At 38.7% G+C, this 17,414-nt stretch overlaps 1 protein-coding gene and 1 pseudogene across 2 annotated transcripts in view; both read right to left on the reverse strand.

Moving 5' to 3' along the window:
- Nucleotides 1-16,206, reverse strand: part of ZC3H6 (zinc finger CCCH-type containing 6) — a 69,639-nt gene extending 53,433 nt beyond the window's left edge. For both annotated transcript variants that reach the window (XM_042981997.1, XM_042981996.1), the window contains exon 1: nucleotides 15,821-16,206. In XM_042981997.1, coding sequence (XP_042837931.1) covers nucleotides 15,821-15,852 — 32 coding nt within the window. In that variant the 5' untranslated portion in view covers nucleotides 15,853-16,206. The remainder of the gene's footprint in view (nucleotides 1-15,820) is intronic.
- Nucleotides 4,145-4,262, reverse strand: LOC122237549 (annotated as a pseudogene).
- Nucleotides 16,207-17,414: the final 1,208 nt, after the last annotated feature.

Raw genomic sequence — 17,414 nt, forward strand, 5'->3', positions numbered from 1 at the left:
AAAGAAGGTGATATAATTAGATCTTCATTCTGAAAGATAGCTTTGGGAGTAAAAAACAGATCTAAAGGGGAAATAAAACAGTTGCAGGAAAGCAGGATGCCACTGCAAAAATCAAGCAAGAATCCAAAAGAAGAATGGAATATATTTGGAGAATCAGATAACTTGACACTCTCCACCCAAATACATACATTTTACCACAGATGGGGATGTTTATTCTCTAACAGTTCTGAGGCAGAAAAAATGAGCTGAAAATCAGTAATACTGAGAAATTAATAAACCATTATCCTTCAGGCAATCCTCCATTAATATTACAAACATTCCCATAATTTGTATATTTAAATGTCACCTCATTATTCCTGAGGTCATTCCTTTGAATGGGGTCAAGATTTTCCTTAAAAGTAGTAAGGAGGTGAATGAATAATGTGTTAATCTTCTATATCACAGGAAGACATAATCCCCATCATTTCAGCCTCAAAATTTTCAAAGCAGGCATTATAATGATCTGACTCAGGTAATGAATTTATCAGTAACATATTAATGAAACATGTGAATTCAAGCAATGTAACTTCCTGATAAACCTCCCAATATAAATTTGGTGCAGAGTATACCATTAAGTTGTTAATTAAAAGACCTGAACGAAGAAAAGGAGTCCTTAGAAGATCTATGCTTTTATTTAAACACATTTTTCAGGAGCACCTGGGTGGCTCAGTTGGTTGAGTGACCAACTTCGGCTCAGGTCATGATCTCACAGTTTGAGTTTGAGCCCCCGCATCGGGCTCTGTGCTGACAGCTGACAGCTCGGAGCCTGGAGCCTGCTTCAGATTCTGTGTCTACCCCCCTCTCTGCCCCTCCCCTGCTCATGCTCTGTCTGTCTGTCTGTCTCTCTCTCTCTCTCTCTCTCTAATAAATAAACATTAAAAAAATAAAAAAATAAAATAAACACAGTTTTCAGGAAATGAAAAGGTTAAAAACAAATGAACTATATATTCAACTCAAGAATTCAGAAATGGGCAAACCCAAAAGAAGAATGAAAATAATAAATATTAAGGACAGAAATAAAAAAATACAGAAAACAATAGAGAACATAAATAAAACTAATGGCTATTCTTTAAAGAAAGCATTAACATTCACCATTCACTGTAGTGCCAGCTTGTCTCAGTAGTCCTGCAATCTCTCAAATCTAGATATTAATAAACAGAAAATGCAAATAATTCCATTTTAGCTTTTCCTCTTCTAAGAAAAAGGGTAAGTTAACTTTGTTATTTTTCCCTTAAAGTCCAAAATACTGCCTGGAACAGAACCTTTAAAAAACTGGGGGCCATCAGAGGATTATGGATATGTGACTTTAACAAATAATTTAAAAATAGTTTTCAGGGGGCGTCTAGGTGGCTCAGTCAGTTAAGCATCCAACTCTTGATGCCAGCTTAGGTTGGGATCTCATGGTCCTGGGATTGAGCCCTGCATAGGGCTCCGTGCTGAGCGTGGAGCCTGCTTGGATTCTCTCTCTTTCCCTCTCTGCTCCTCCCCTCCCCTGTTCACATTTACCCACACACTCTCTCTCAAAATAAATAAACATTAAAAAAATTTTTTTCCAGCAATTTTTAGTCTACCCTTTTTATTATCTAATTCTTTCACTACTTAAGACTATCTTCAATTCCAGCAAATGTGTGTATGACCAAGTAATTGTGAAGTAAAATAACATCTTGAATCAGGTTAGTAAAAAAAAAAAAAAAAAAAAAAAAAAAAACAAAAAAACTAGTATGATAGTTAACAATTACTGAATAATTACTATGCTGCAGACATTTTTGATCCATTTGCTTCATTTTCATGTTAACTCTGAAATATATTATCCCCAATAAACAGGTGAAGAGAAGGGACAAAGACCTTAACTGATTCTGCTAGTAAATGACAGAGCTAGAGCCCAAATTCAAGACAGTCTGATTGCCAGACCCATAGTTCTTAACCATATTGCTCTAATAGCTTCACACATTTGGTCACAGGAGAAAACTGCAAATAGCCAAACCACTTAATATCAGCTAATGTAAAGAAGATTATTTAAGAAGCTCACCAACTAGTAGGTAAGCTATGAGGGTGTTTACTACAAACTTCAACATCTTTGCATGTTTGAAACTTTTCACAATAAAATGTTGAGGAAAAGAAACTTCAACATGCGTTTAAGTGGTATTTTAAGAGACGATACAGAGAAACTGTTAAGGTCTAAAAGTTGCATTTCTGACATTCAAAAGTAAATAATAACTACTTCAGTTCCACAGAAATTATTTTAATGTTTGTTAAGGAAATGGCAGCCACCAGGCTAGATCAGTTCAACTGATAATATGGGACTTGGAGTTATAAGGTGCTATAGGGTTTTCTTTTTATTAAACAGTATTTTTCTCAGGGACTCAAAGAAAATTAGTCCAAATTTTGTATTATATATATATTTTAAAAAGAAGTAAAAAGAATCAAATCATGCAGAGCTGGAAAATGGGGTTCCCTGTTCATTTCAGGGTCCCAGACAAGCTGATAAAGTACTGGTGTAGTTTAGCTGGAATGTAAATTGGTGCATCCACTGTGGAAAACAGTATGGAGGATGGTCCCGTAATTCCACTACTGGGTATTTATTCAAAGAAAACAAAAACACTAACTTGAAAAGATATAAACACCCCTATGTTTATTGCGGCATTATTTAAATACACAAAATATGGAAGCAACCTAAGTGTCCATCAGTAGATGAATGGATAAAGAAGACGTGGAATATTAGCCATAAAAAGAGAATGAGATCTTGACATTTGGGACAACAGGTACAGACAGACACAGAGAATATTATGCTAAATGAAATAAGTCAAAGACAAATACCATAGGGTTTCACTTACATGTGGAATCTAAAAAATTAAACAAACATACAAGCAAACAAAAAACAGAAACAGATTCATAAATACAGAGAACTGGTGGGTGCTAGAGTAGAGGCGGGTAGGGGAATGAGCAAAATAGATGAAGGGGACTAAAAGGTATAAACTTCCAGTTATAAAATAAATAAGTCACGGGGGCACCTGGGTGGCTCAGTCAGTTAAGCGTCCAACTTCGGCTCAGGTCACAATCTCGTGGTTTGTGAGTTTGAGCCCCACATAGGGCTCTGTGCTGACACCTCAGAGCCGGGAGCCTACTTCTGATTCTGTGTCTCCCTCTCTCTCTGCCCCTCTCCCGCTCATGCTCTGTCTCTCTCTCTCAAAAATAAATTAAAATGTTAACAAAATTAAAAAAAATAAGTTACAGAGATGAAAAGTACAGCATAGGGAACATAGTCAATAATGTTGTGTAATAACATTCTACGGTGACAGATGGTGACACTTATTGTGAGGAGCACAGAGTAATGTACAGAATTGTTAAATCCCTATGTTGTACACCAGAAACTAGTATTATATTTTATTGTCAACTGTACCTCAGTAAGAATTTAAAAAAACATGTATTATCCCACTGCTTTCTGGTCTCCAGGGTTTCTGATGAAAAGTACTGTTAAATTTGATTAAAGATCACTTATGGGACTTGGAAAAGAAAAATGGCGTAGTTTAGGCAATAGCTTACTTAAGGTGAAAGCCTCCATGTCAAAGTCAGAAGATGGAAAGAAAAGAAAGGAATGCTGGAAGTAATGGAAATTGCTATGTTATCACTAGGGTTTGCTGTTCAATGAAAACGAAAAGGGGCTAAGCACCAACATCCAGAAAATAGAGTAGAATACTAATGAGATGGTTGGCTGCCAGAATAGCAATTTTCACCTAACATTAAAGAGGACCCACACCCAAATCAATCAATCAATCAATCAAACAAACAAACAAAACCACCTTATTTAATGAGGACCCAGGATTCTGGCAAAGAGAGATCATCTGAACCTGGAAATTAAAGCAGGAGTGCTAAACAAGAATAACTAAACTTGTGACACGTGAAAACTGGTTACTTAAAAAGGTACTGTAGTAAGGTAGAAGAACAAAAGCTTTAGAGTCAGCAAGATATGGGTTCAAATTCTGCCTCCCAGTCATATACAACCTATATACTAACTTGAACAAATTATTTTACCCCCTAATATTCAGTTTCCTCATCTGCAAATAGGATCAATTAATTTACCATCACAAAGTTGTTTAAGGATTGAGATGAGTAGCCCTCAACTGAAGTTTCCTTTCCTCTTTTGATTTACCTGAAATATATGTCTTTTAAACTGATAAGAACAGATACTACACTTGATCTTAGCCAAAAGGCCGAGAAGCGATGAAATATATGCGATGGCCGAGAAGCGATGAAATAATAGAATGGGTATGGTAGATGACAGGCACTTTCATAGAAATTGGGAAAGGATATAAACCCAAGAAGCATGGATTCCAAGGGGGAAATTTCCTTTATTTTTCTTCAGAAAATAACAATGAAAAATTATCTCAAACAAGTAAAAGCAGAAAAGAAGCTGTGGTAGACCAAATTTGAAGTCTGTTCCTTAGGGTATTTCTCCATTATCCTATCATTAAGCAACACTTGGGTACAGTCTGTATAAAAGCCTCCCATATTTCCAAAGTCTCCTGAACACAACAAGGAAATACAAAATGGAGTATAATACCTAAGGTTCATAGTGATTATGGTGACATTAGATGTTCATGATGATCCAAAGTAACTAAGAAAAGGATAAATCAGTAACTGTCTAGTTAGTATGACAAGAAGGCATGCCATATAAGAGTTCCTTTGAAAATATTTTTAATAAAATTAGTTTCTGATAATCAAGTATCTGTTGATGCTAAATTCCCTGCCTCTATCCAATGCCAGATAAAAGAGGTATTATTGTATATTAACCTATGAAATGAAGAATTTTAAAAAATATCCTTGAGCTTGTATGTTTGACACCATGAAGGATAACCACATTACTCCTCAAACATACTTTATGCCATAAGGAAGACAAACTATTATGGGAATAAAACAAAACTGTGTTAACTTGTCATAAGTTTTTTTGAGACTACATTTTAAAAATTATTCTTTTTTTTTAAATGTTTTATTTATTCTTGAGAGAGACAGAGCATGAGCGAGAAAGGGGCAGAGTGAGAGAGGGACACAGAATCCGAAGCAGGATCCAGGCTCTGAGCTGTCAGCACAGAGCCCCATGTGGGGCTCGAACTCACAGGTCGTGATATCATGACCTGAGCCAAAGTCAGACGCTCAACTGACTGAGCCATCCAGGTGCCCCCAAAATTATTCTTTTTAAAATTTCATCTACTATCTCAGGTATCTCACTAAGCTAAAATTAATTTAGTCTCATTCCCTTTCAATTTATCCTTCTGACTTAGGCTCTCCAATATAGACTGGAGAAGCTAGAAACTCAACAGAAACAAATCTCAGCAAATACAACACTCTTAGAATTTGAAAGCTAGAAAATAATCTACGTGTCATGTCATCAGAACAAAAGTTGAAAACATCTTGTTGCATGAATCTGTAGTGAACTGGGTAAAACTGCCTACAACCCAGTAATATCCAAAAAAACCCACTCGGTCTGTAAATCTTAAATATGCCAAATTAACTGATATGAGATTACCTATATGAGGCTCCAGGTTTTGGGGAGGGTGGTAGATTTTTTTTTTTTTAAGATATGCCAAAATTAGTCTTTGGCCTAGGTATCCAGCTAAAGCATGTTTCTCCATTCTGCCTTGGCCTGCTTCAAGCCATTTCTGGATCCCTGGATATGACATGACTGGAAATTACATGATCCTTAAGTTAGTTACTATTATATCTAATCAGTGCAACAAGGTCATATATATGCCATGTCATCTGGATTTACTATTGTATCTGAATTTTCATTTTCCAGGTTTAGAAGGTATTACAGGTAGAGCTTAAAACAAGAATCTTCTTGTGTGTGTTATATATTGAAATTTTATCAATAAGATGAAGTACAAATGTACATTAATGTAAGAGAAAAATGTGTAATTAATGATTATGAAAACCATTTTATGTACAAAAGAAACTAACAATTTTCAAATAGCCAAGTAGAAAACCTGAGTAATATTATTGATAGGGTAAGTTAGCTATTGATTTTAAGAAGAGTATAACAGAAGTCCCTGGGTGGCTTAGTTGGTTAATCATCAGACTCTTGATCTGGGCTCATGTCATGATCTCACCACGGTTCATGAGTTCAAGTCAGGCTGAGGGCTGGCAGTGTGAAGCCTGATTGGGATTCTCTCTCTCTGCCCTCCCCAGCTCACTTGCGCTCTCAAAGTAAATAACTAAACTTAAGGGAGAAAAAACAACAATTAGACCACTAAAATTTCTAATAACAATTTGAGGGATAATATTTCAGAATTATTTACATATTCCAGAAATTTAATCTATGGTGGGGATATTAACTTTAGTCTGAGCTTTGGTCAAACATTGGTTTTCATACTTGGATATCTGGTATTCCAAAAATATATATATATTTGCTACAATATGTATATACAGCCAAACTATGTAGGTATTTCTTACATAAATGCATTATTCACTTCTATTTTCATTTGCTTACATAAAACATATTTTTTAAGTAGGCTCCTATGTATCCCAAGGATATAGAAAATAAACCAACCCACAAGCTCCTTTATGGGCCAAAGAATAGACTTCATGAAAAATTCAAAGCTCAGACACAAGACCCAGTGATCTAACATTTTATTGTCAACTGTCAGTCATCAAAGAAAATTCAAGCAAAAGAGGTATTGGCTCTTCTGATCTCTATGCATTTTCTTTTTTTCTTTTAAGTTTTATTTATTTTGAGAGAGAGAGAGACAAGAGTGTGCATGTGAGTGGGGGAGGGGCAGAGAGAGAGGGGAAGACAGAGAATCCCAAAGCGGGCTCCGGACTGTCAGTACAGAGCCCGACTTGGGGCTCCATCTCATGAACTGTGGTGAGATCATGGCCTGAGCATAGATCAAGAGTCATATGCTTAACCAACTGAACCACCCTGGCACCCCTCAATGCATTTTCAATAAATTGTCTTAAAAGGTTAAAATGCATATACAATAGAAGAATTCTTGTTTACTACAGCTAAAAATGTGCACAGTTACTAAGATTGAACTGATTTCATACTCTTTTAAAAATATGTGAGAAAATTAACCTTCTTTATACATTCCATTCTTAATGTTTTAGGATTTAGAAAAACTCTTTGTCATAGAAAATGAATTTATAGTAAAGTAGGCTCAAATTGCCGTGATCAAGTAATATCTAAAAGAAGAAAAAAACAAAACCCAAGCCCTTTTAAGGATCCAATATCCCAATCCAGCATCAGTAAATGCAGTAAGATTTACCACCATTAAGAGGCAGCAAGGCAGAGAGTTCGAAACCAAATGCAGCAAGACACAGACTGGTTCTCGCTCAGCTGCTTCATCACCTTGGACAAGTTATTTGCCCTCTTAACCTGTTTCCTAAACAATAAAATGAAGATAATAATATCTGTCCTTTCTATGTGGATCAAAGGAATTAAAGCATGTGGATTAGAAATAGCAATATATGTAAAATATTAAGTATCGTGAGTTCTAAATCTAGGTTCTTTTTTTCTACCATTTTTTTTTAATGTTTATTCATTTTTGAGAGAGAGAGACAGACAGAGCGTGAATGGGGTAGGGGCAGAGAAAGAGGGAGACACACAATCCAAAGCAAGTTCCAGGCTTTGAACCATCAGCACAGAAACTGATGCAGGGCTCGAACCCACGGACTGCAATGTGAGATAATGACCTGAGCCAAAGTCAGATGCTCAGTCAACTGAACCACCAAGGTGCCCCTTTTCTATCACTTTTATAAATAGATTGTTGTTGATTTTTACATGGTTTTATCCTTTTAATGATAATTAACTTAGGATTCCCTTTAAACACTTCTTGGGACTTGCTTTGGTTACTTGCCATTCAAAAATGTGGGTATGATTTATGAAAGTTGAAGTAATAAAAAAGTTCATTTGGGGGCTCCTGGGTGGCTCAGCTGGTTGAGTGTTGGACTTCAGCTCAGGTCATGATCTCACAATTCGTGAGTTCAAACCCCGTGTCAGGCTCTGTGCTGACAGTGCAGAGCCTGCTTGGATCCCCATCTCTCTCTCTCTCTCTCTCTCTCTCTCTCTCTCTCTCTGCCCCTCTCCAGCTCACACTCACTTGCTCTCTGTCTCAAAAATAAATACTTTTTAAAAAGTTCATTCAAATTAGTAATGTTAAGTCATGAACTCACATTAAAAAAGTAAAGCAAAAGAAAACAAATACAAAATCATTTTACAATAGAGAAACGTTGCTCTTTGCCAAGAGTAGTAATAATCTGCTAAAACTGCTTTTGCTAAGGTCATCCAGTAACTACTATCTGGGTTGGTACATGGCATCAGCAGTCAAGTAGTATCTCCCAGGAACCAAACACTTCAAAAAAGATACAATAAATAGGAATGACCTCAGAAAGTTCAACCATAAAATGAAAAGAAGATGAACCAAAACAGAGATGAAGAAGTCAGACACACAGGACCAAGTAAAAGATGACTAAATGTAAGACATTAACATGCAACGAGAAGAAATGTACCTATCAGAAAGGAGGGCTGTTTAACAATAGAAATGTTGAAAAAGGAAAGGTGAAGAGACAAATGTGGCCAGTGCCCATGTAAGCACTGCTCAGGAAAGAGGATATCCTGTAAAGCTGATAGATGCAAGTAACTGCTTGGCAGATACATTATGAACTTTATTACAGCCTGATGCCATTTAAAATTCCAGTCATTTACAATCAACTCCTTCATTCTAATCCCATACTCCTGTTCATTAAGCAACTTTTGATAATTTGGTTTTCCATATAGCAGCCTATATGGAGAGAATACCCTCCCTGGTGAAAACATCTTATCCTCATTTTACATGACTGAATTGGTATTCTGATATACACATACACATTCTCTTGTGATAGAGATGTCTATACTCAAATAAAAGTGTAAGCTCTACAATCAGATTACTTGAGTTCCCACTGATTTACTCTGTGACCTTGGAAAATTCATCAGTCTCTCTTCATTTGTAAAACAAGGGCTGTTATATAGGGTTATTGTGAAGATTAAATGAAGTAATTCATGGAAAGCACTTAAAACAGAACCTGGCATATAGTAAGCACCATAAAAATGTTAGCCACTGTTGGGGTGCATGACTGGCTCAGTTGGTTAAGTGTCCAACTTTGGCTCAAGTGATGATCTCGTGGTTCGTAAGCTGGAGTCCCGCATCAGGTTCTGTGCTGACAGCTCAGAGCCTGAAGCCTGCTTCAGATTCTGTGTCATCCTCTCTCTGTGTCCCTCCCCTGCTTGTGCTCTCTCTCTCTCTCAAAAAGAAATAAACTTAAAAAAAAAGTTTTAAAAATGTTAACCACTGTTACTATTTTTTAGCATGAATTAACATCCCCAAGTCTGATCAGCCCTGAGACTGATCAGTTTCTGAATCTGAGAGATTAAAGCAAGACCACTGGGGGCATCGATGCACAAAATATATTCTGACAGCCCTAGACTGGCCGGAGGCTTGACTTGGTGAATTCAAGGTCACCCATCTCTCTGAGATTTTTTTGGAAGTCAGATCACCTCTGTCTGTCCAGGTGAAAACTTGACTTCATCGCATAACAAAAGGTCACAAACTCAAATGCATAAGTGGTCAGCAAGTCACTTCATAAGCAGACCTTAGGTGCTGAATATGCAAAGAAAGGATCAGTGAAAAGATTGTGAAGGATGAAGACCACAAGTCTAGTGGCATTCAAGCACAAGTATTGTTAAACATCCTGTCAGGCAAACAACAAGATACTTGGTCTGAAGGCCAGCTGTTTGCAAGCCCTGCAGTACTGTTTCATTCATGTTTTTAAAAGTCCTAATTTAGTATATCCTGTGACCAGTTTTCAACCCTTTCCTTTACCTGCTCTGTGATCACCCTTTCCTTGAAACGTTCTCCTCCCTTGGCTTCCAGAAAACCTGTCTTCACGGTCTACTACACATAGCTGGGTGATCTCAGCATCTAGACTAACATCTTTGTTAGAAACTCTCAGATCTTTACCTCCAGTTCTATCAATGCTAAGAAATATCCCATGAATTTTGCCTTTTGTCTGCCTTCTTACTGTCAATGCTTTCGATTAAGTCCTTGTTACCCAATTTCTAGATTTTTACAGTGGCTTTGATTCATTCCTTTTTTTCATGCTCCACACCCATCAGCAAATCCTATTGGTTCTATCTTCAAAACATATCCAAAATCCAACCATTTTCACCTCCTTGGCCTAAACCATCATCACTTGTCACTTACATTACTTCAAGCAACTTCCTTTTTACCATTCTTTTACTATAGCATCACCTTGCATGTCCTCTGTTCAAATCCTCCAGTGGCTCCCATACCACTCAGAGTGAAATCCAAGTTCCCTAATATGGCCTTCCAAGGCCCTACACAGTCACCCTTGCCCATCCAACTTCATCTCTTCTCTTCCCCTTGCTCATTCTTTTCTCTAGCCACACTGCCCCCTTTTTTCCTTAATTACACTAGGCTCATTCCTAGTTCTAGGCTTTCTCCACCTTCTGTTCCCTTTATCTAGAATGCTTTTCTCCCAGATGTACTGGGCCTGGATTGCTCTTATTCTAGGGCTTTGCTCAAATGCTCCTTTTTCAGTTGAACGTTTCCTTAACATACCCTACTTAAGATGGAAATACCCTTCCCACACCCATAGGATAACCCACCTTCCTTTCTATCAGCATTGATCACATTTGTTTTTCATGTTTATCATCTTTTTCTCCAAAGAAAATGTAAGTTCCATTGGGTAAAGGATTTTTTTATTTATTGCTATCTTTCCCAAGTCCAAAACAATATATACTAAATATTAGCTGCTTAATATTTCATGAAAATCATTGAAAGCTCCCTAACTTGTCTTCCTTCTACTGATATCCCTTTCCATAGTCTGCCTCCTCCTAGCCTCCAGGTATCATGCCAAAAAATGCACCTGAACATTCTCCTGCTTAAAAAACTTGATGAGAGGGGTGCCTGACTGGCTCAGTCAGAAGAACATGTGATTCTTGATCTCGGGGTCTTGAGTTTTGAGCCCCACGTTGGGTAAAGAGATTACTTAAATAAACTACAAAAAAATCAAAAAATTAAAAACTTTGATGAGATCTTTACATCATCCAGGGTCAGATTCCTAATTCACGGAAGCCTTTTCCTCATTCCCCAAAATATGTTGTACATGCTTCACATACTAACACTTTTATCATTTCTAAACCTACTATGCCATTTTACTTCTTCATGCTTTTCATATATTTGTCTCTGGCCAAATTTTTACTCATCCTCCAGACATGATGTCTCCATGAATCCCCCATCTATGCCACTACCGCCTTCAATTTATACCTCTATTATATGACTGGTGCTGCAATTATATATTTACCAGTCTGTTTCTTTTACTAGATTATAAGATCCTAGAGAGCAAATTCAGTGAGATTGTATTCAGATTTGTTTCCTCAGTGCTTAACACTATATACTTGGCACAGAATTCTGCTGAATGGAAATTTAATCAATGAAAATTCAAAAGTAAATGAAACGATTTGTTTATGAAGGGCTAACAAAAGAAAAATGTCTTTCTAAGAGTCAAAGTGGTTTCCAACATCAAACCTGAACATGACGTAGAACTTGAGTTTTTTATATTTGCTAAAGAAAAGCTCACTTTGGTAGTTTTCACAATAGTTAAATGAGTAGATTCAGGAGTAAAAAATAAACTAATGATACAATTTAAGTTTTGCAAGACGAAAAGAGTTCTGAAGATTGGTTGTATAACAATGTGTAGGTCCTTAACACTACTGAACTGTACAATTACAAATAGTTAAGATGTAAATTTTACATGTGTATTTTACCACAATTAAAAATAAAATAAGGCCGCCTGGGTGGCTCAGTCTGAGCGGCCAACTCTTGGGTTTCAGCTCAGGTCATGATCCCAGGGTTGTCAAATTGAGCCCTCCATGTTTAGCAAGGAGCCTGCTTGAGACTCTCTCTCACCCTCTCTCTCTCTGCCCCTCCCCAACTTGCATGCAAGCTTGCTCTCTTTCTCTTTAAAAAGAAAAATATATGTGTGTGGGTGTATACATATATATATATACACATACATATATACATATATATAAACATATATATACACATATAAACAAATATATATATACATATATATGTAAACATATATATGTATAAAACATTAATTAATAGCCTAGTGAGGGAAGGCATTTACTCAAGTATACATACTAATTTACAAACCAAATATTGTATAGAACATCAAGTGAACTCTAATGTGAGATAAGGCATCTGCAATTTTTTAAACTAAAATTATTGACTAAAATGGGAAGAGAGATGAGTATCACCTAATTCAACTACCTTATTTCACAAATAAGATAAATAATCATGAAAAACAAAAAATATTAACCAAGTTAGAGGAAAAATGATGATCAAAACTCAGGTTTTACTGCGAATGCAGGGGTTTCTTAGATTTACCACATTACAACCCACAACAACTCAGAAAGTCAAGGCTGGAACTTAGCGCGCTGCATCCCTATGCAGACTTAATGAAGAGTGAAAATAATACAAGTAGAAGTTTGCATACCTGTGCGCTATCTAGTCTCCATCTGTGGGATCCCCTAGACAAGGTACTGAATGCTGTAATACTATATGCCTCCTCATGGGATTAATGTGAGAATCAAATGAAAGCCCTATTACAAATGTAAAGTGTAATCATCTTCTACATCCTCATCCCTTCAGATTCTCCAGTGCAGTCTCTTAGTAAGGTTTCAATCATTATGTGCAAGGGAGAGAGAAGAGGGAAATAATATAAACTTGTATAGGGGTGCCTAGGTGGCTCAGTTGATTAACTGTCTGACTCTTGTTTTTGCCTCAGGTCATGATCTCATGGTTTGTGAGAGGGATTCTCTCTCTCTCTCTCCCTCTGCTGCTACCCAGCTTGTGTTCTCTCTCTCTCTCAAAATAAATAATCTTTATATATATTGTACACACACACATATATGTATATATACACACATATATATGTATGCATACATATATACATACACATACATACACACACCGTAATTCTGACTAGTTGGGAGTTTTGTTGTTCTTGTTTTACATGAGGAAGAAAAGTGGGGAGAGGAGGAAAAGAAGGAGGTGAGGAGGTGGGAAGGTTGCTCATAATGGGCAAAGAATAGCTTCCTCCTAAAGGAAATTATTCTACATATCTCTTAACAATTAAAGACTCTCAGAATCACAAGGTCTTATATTGTTCATGTTAAAATTACCATTTTTCCCAGTGCAGGCCCTGTAAAACTCACTTTTAGAATATTTCAGAAAATTATGTAATACTTAGGTATGTATCTATCTTTCCTACTCCACTGTACATGTGTCCAAAACAGGAACTCACAGTATTTAGCCTTTAAAAGTTGTTTGTGAATTGTTTTAATTGGATTAACACCCTGTGAAATACAAAGCTAGGTGGCTGAAGCTGTGCCAAAGAGAACTAGATGAAAGGGAAGAACTGAATGAAAAGAGGTAAGAATTTTGTCTCACTTTGGATTCTCCCCAACTCCTTCTCCACCTCTTATTGATTTCTCAGATCCTATGCAGAAATCCTCTACTAACATTCTATATACCCACAAATTTATTTATCGGTATTATTATATTAGTTAACACTAATAAAAACACCATGTTTCCACTCCAGACATGAAAATATTTAAAGAAAAGTACACCAAATGGGTATTTTTTTTTTTTAAAGCTGGCAAACAAACCTTGTACAAAATGTTCATCATGTAAATCATGTACAAGAGGAGTGCCAGGGTGGCTCAGTCCGTTAAGCATCCAACTCTTGGTTTTGGCTCAAGTCATGACTTCACAGTTCGTGAGATCAAGCCCTGAATCCCGGCTGCCAGCAAGGAGGCTGCTTGAGATTCTTTCTCTTTCTCTCTCTCTCTCTCCCCCCATCTCTTTCTGCCCTTCCCCCAATTGTGCACTCATGCATGTGCGCTCTCAAAATAAATAAATGTTTTTAAAATGCAAGAAAACTACAATTTTTTTAAAAGAAAAAAAGAAGTTGCCTTCTGAGAATTTCCATTCCCATTTAAAATCTTGTTCTGACACAGAGTCCAAGGGGGGAGAAAGGCTCAATCCCACAAACTGAGATCATAACCTGAGCAGAAATCAAGAGTCAGATGCTTAACCGACTGAGCCACCCATACGCCCTGTAATTCATTATTTTAAAATTCCAAAGTCTTTTTAAAGTCTGGCATCAGAGTTCCTTGCTAGCAAAATTATTTCAATATCTGAATTTGGTGACATGGTTTCTTCATTACATAGAATACATAATTCTACATATTGAAGCTGCTTTGTGAACAGAGAACGTATTTCCTTCTTCCATACAAAATTATGAACTTTAGCTGCATTAGCAAAACCCAGTCATTGGTTTGTCCACAAATATTCAGAGTGGGACATTTCTCAAAATATTAGTTAACCCATTCCAAGAATTATGTCATTTTAATGACAAGATAATGTAAAATAATCATGAAACTATGTCAAGTGCAAGCCTAAATAGCCATAATTTTTAGGAGTGGTTTTTTTTTTTTTTTTTTACTTTCCAAAAATTACTGCATGTTTAATTGACTTGCTTGGTGATCTACTTGTATTATTACCATATGAGAGTTGTTGAAATATCTTTATCACTCTCAAGGTTGCCAAATATTTAGATATTTCGAATTTCAATGATGTTTGTTATTTCTGCTTGCGGGTTTTTTTTTTTTTTTTTTAAAGTGTTTGGAATGCTTTACCAAAAGCATATCACATTACTCCACAGGTAAAATTTAAGCAATTTGTACGGTTTAGACTAGAGTACAACGTATACTTTTGATTACTTCTATTCCCTAAGGAGTCACTGCAGAGTTCCATATTTTTAAATATTCTAAATAAGAATTAGATTCAACAGATTTCATTCCAGTAATTTTAACGAACTAAAGCCCTCCTTTTTTTTAATGATTAAGATAGATATCAATGTAAAATAAAAACCTAACCCAAACTTAAATATGCTATTTGCGCTACTAAAATATGTAAATACGCCCAAAACACTAAAAGAACCAAAACTGTTCAAGGCCTAGCAAAAATATCAGAATCTCAGTTAAATGTTCAAATTATACACAGTATTTAGAAAATGCAGCTAGATGGGATAATCCGCGGGGTTTTCACTTTAGAAGAAAACTGTGCTACACTAAGCTTTGCAAAACCTAACATTTTTAACTTGAAACTTACTATTTCAAATTCCAAGGGGTAAGACTATAAACACATGGCCTTTGGGGGTTTAAGTTTTTCCTTAAAAAAAAAAAACAAAAAAAAAACCACCAAGTTTATTTTTAGGAGTGTGCTAGGGTAGTAGTCAAACAGAACACCGGCTATTACAAATTCCTGGCTCGTCCCATCAGGAAGTGAACGACGGACCCTGGGCTGGGAGAGGCTTCATTTCAGCCCAGGCTGGACCGCAGCACCGAGCCCGCACGCGGGAGGCGCCGGGCGCAGACCGAACGGCAGACGGAGCCGCCCGGGGGCGGGGGGCTCGCACGTGCGGGCCGGGGGCGGGGCCGGCCGGAAAGGACCCCGGCGCGGGGAGGCGGGCGCGGCCGGGCCGACCTCCCCCGCGGCCGCCAGCCTGGGCTTTACATAAGGGCGCACGTCATGGAACTGATGGAGCCACACAGAGACGTCTAAGTCATGCAGGAGGCGCGCGGCCCCGGCCCGCTCCCGCCGCCCCAGACCCCTCCTCTCATCCGACAGAAAGACAGACAAGAAGGGTTCCCGACCTGTCGTGCCCTGCATGTTCAGAGTCTGTCATGTTTGGTCAAGAACGGGGCGGGGCTGGAGGACAGGTCTGCGAGGCCGGCGGCGGCGGGGCGCGGGGAGGACCCCTGCGCCGCCTGCGGGTACCTGCTCCCGGCCGCCGCCGAGAGGTGACGAAGTGGTAAAAACTCACGGTTACTAGTGAGCGACACAGACACAGACTTTCCAGTCTATTAACAACCACGCCAGAGAGATGGGACTCTAACTGCAAACACTGGGCAACGGCCCCGCGCTGCCGGCGCTGCCGCTTTAGTCTCTATTCGCCGCCGGTGGCTGAGGCTTGGGAGCGGGCGGGCGGGCGGCGTGCAGCGACGCGGGGATTTGGACACTGGCCGTAACGGTGATTTCTCCTCACCAACATGGCGGCACCCGAGACAGGCGGCTCGATAAAATGGCGCCTGCCGCAACACCTAGCCCGGGACTAAAGGGCAGGAGAGATTCCTCCGCGTGCAGCGGCCCTTGCCCGGCCCGCCGGGGCCGAACGCGTTGCCCATTGGAGGAGGCAGTCCGTCAATCACCTCCAGGGGCGGGTTCCCATCCTTCTCAGTGAACGGCGGAGGCGGCAGCTAGCTGGAGGGGCCGGGCGGCGCCTGGAGTAGTACTGGGCGGGGTAGGAGGCCCGTCGGGCCTTCTTGGGGCCCTCCGGGCCCGTCTTGTGAAAGCCCGCGGGGAGACGGGCGGAAGTCTGGTTCAAGACGCCCCCTAACAAACGGACCCTTAAAGCCCTTCTGCGGCGTGGTCGGGTGGGGTGATAAAGCTCTCGCGGGTAGAGTGAAAAAAAATCACTTCGGTCGCTTAAATAATGGGGAAATGTACATTCTCTTACAAAGTAGCACCTATCTTTTTGTAATGTTTAGTGCTTGGGAATGCGCTTTGAGAAAAATGGGTTGACATGTGACTTTTTCTGATAGTTAATACTAAATTTACCTACCTGATTATTAGTTAATAAAAGAAAACAAAACTAAATCAGATTTAAGTTATATAGTAAAAACATTAACATTCCATCTGGAAATATACACGAATATTTTATACATATATGTATATATTAACTAGGGGTGCCTGGGTGGCTCAGTCGGCCGACCCTCGGACTTTGGCTCCGGTCATGATCTTGCTGTCCGTGCGTTCGAGCCCCGTGCTGGGGCTCTGTGCTGACAGCTCGGAGGAGGTTTCAGATTCTATGTCTCTCTCTCTCTCTGCCCCTCCCCCGCTCATGCTCTCTCTCTAACTCTCTGTCAATAATAAACACACACAAAAACTAGCCGTCACATGTTTTTATATTTATGAACAGTGTGACCCTTGGAAATATTTTTATTTATTTTTAAAAATATTTTTATTTATTTTTGAGACAGAGACCGGATGAGCAGGGGAGGGGCAGAGAGAGAGGGAGACACAGAATCCGAAGCAGGCTCCAGGCTCTGAGCTGTCAGCACAGAGCCCTACGAAGGGCTCGAACTCACAGACTGAGGTCATGACCTGAGCTGAAGTCGGATGCTTAACCGACTGAGCCACCCAGGCGCCCCTGGAAATAATTTTTTAATGATAACTCAATGTTTTGGC

Source organism: Panthera tigris, chromosome A3 (assembly GCF_018350195.1).
Source record: "Panthera tigris isolate Pti1 chromosome A3, P.tigris_Pti1_mat1.1, whole genome shotgun sequence".
In the NCBI taxonomy this organism is placed as follows: Eukaryota; Metazoa; Chordata; class Mammalia; order Carnivora; family Felidae; genus Panthera; species Panthera tigris.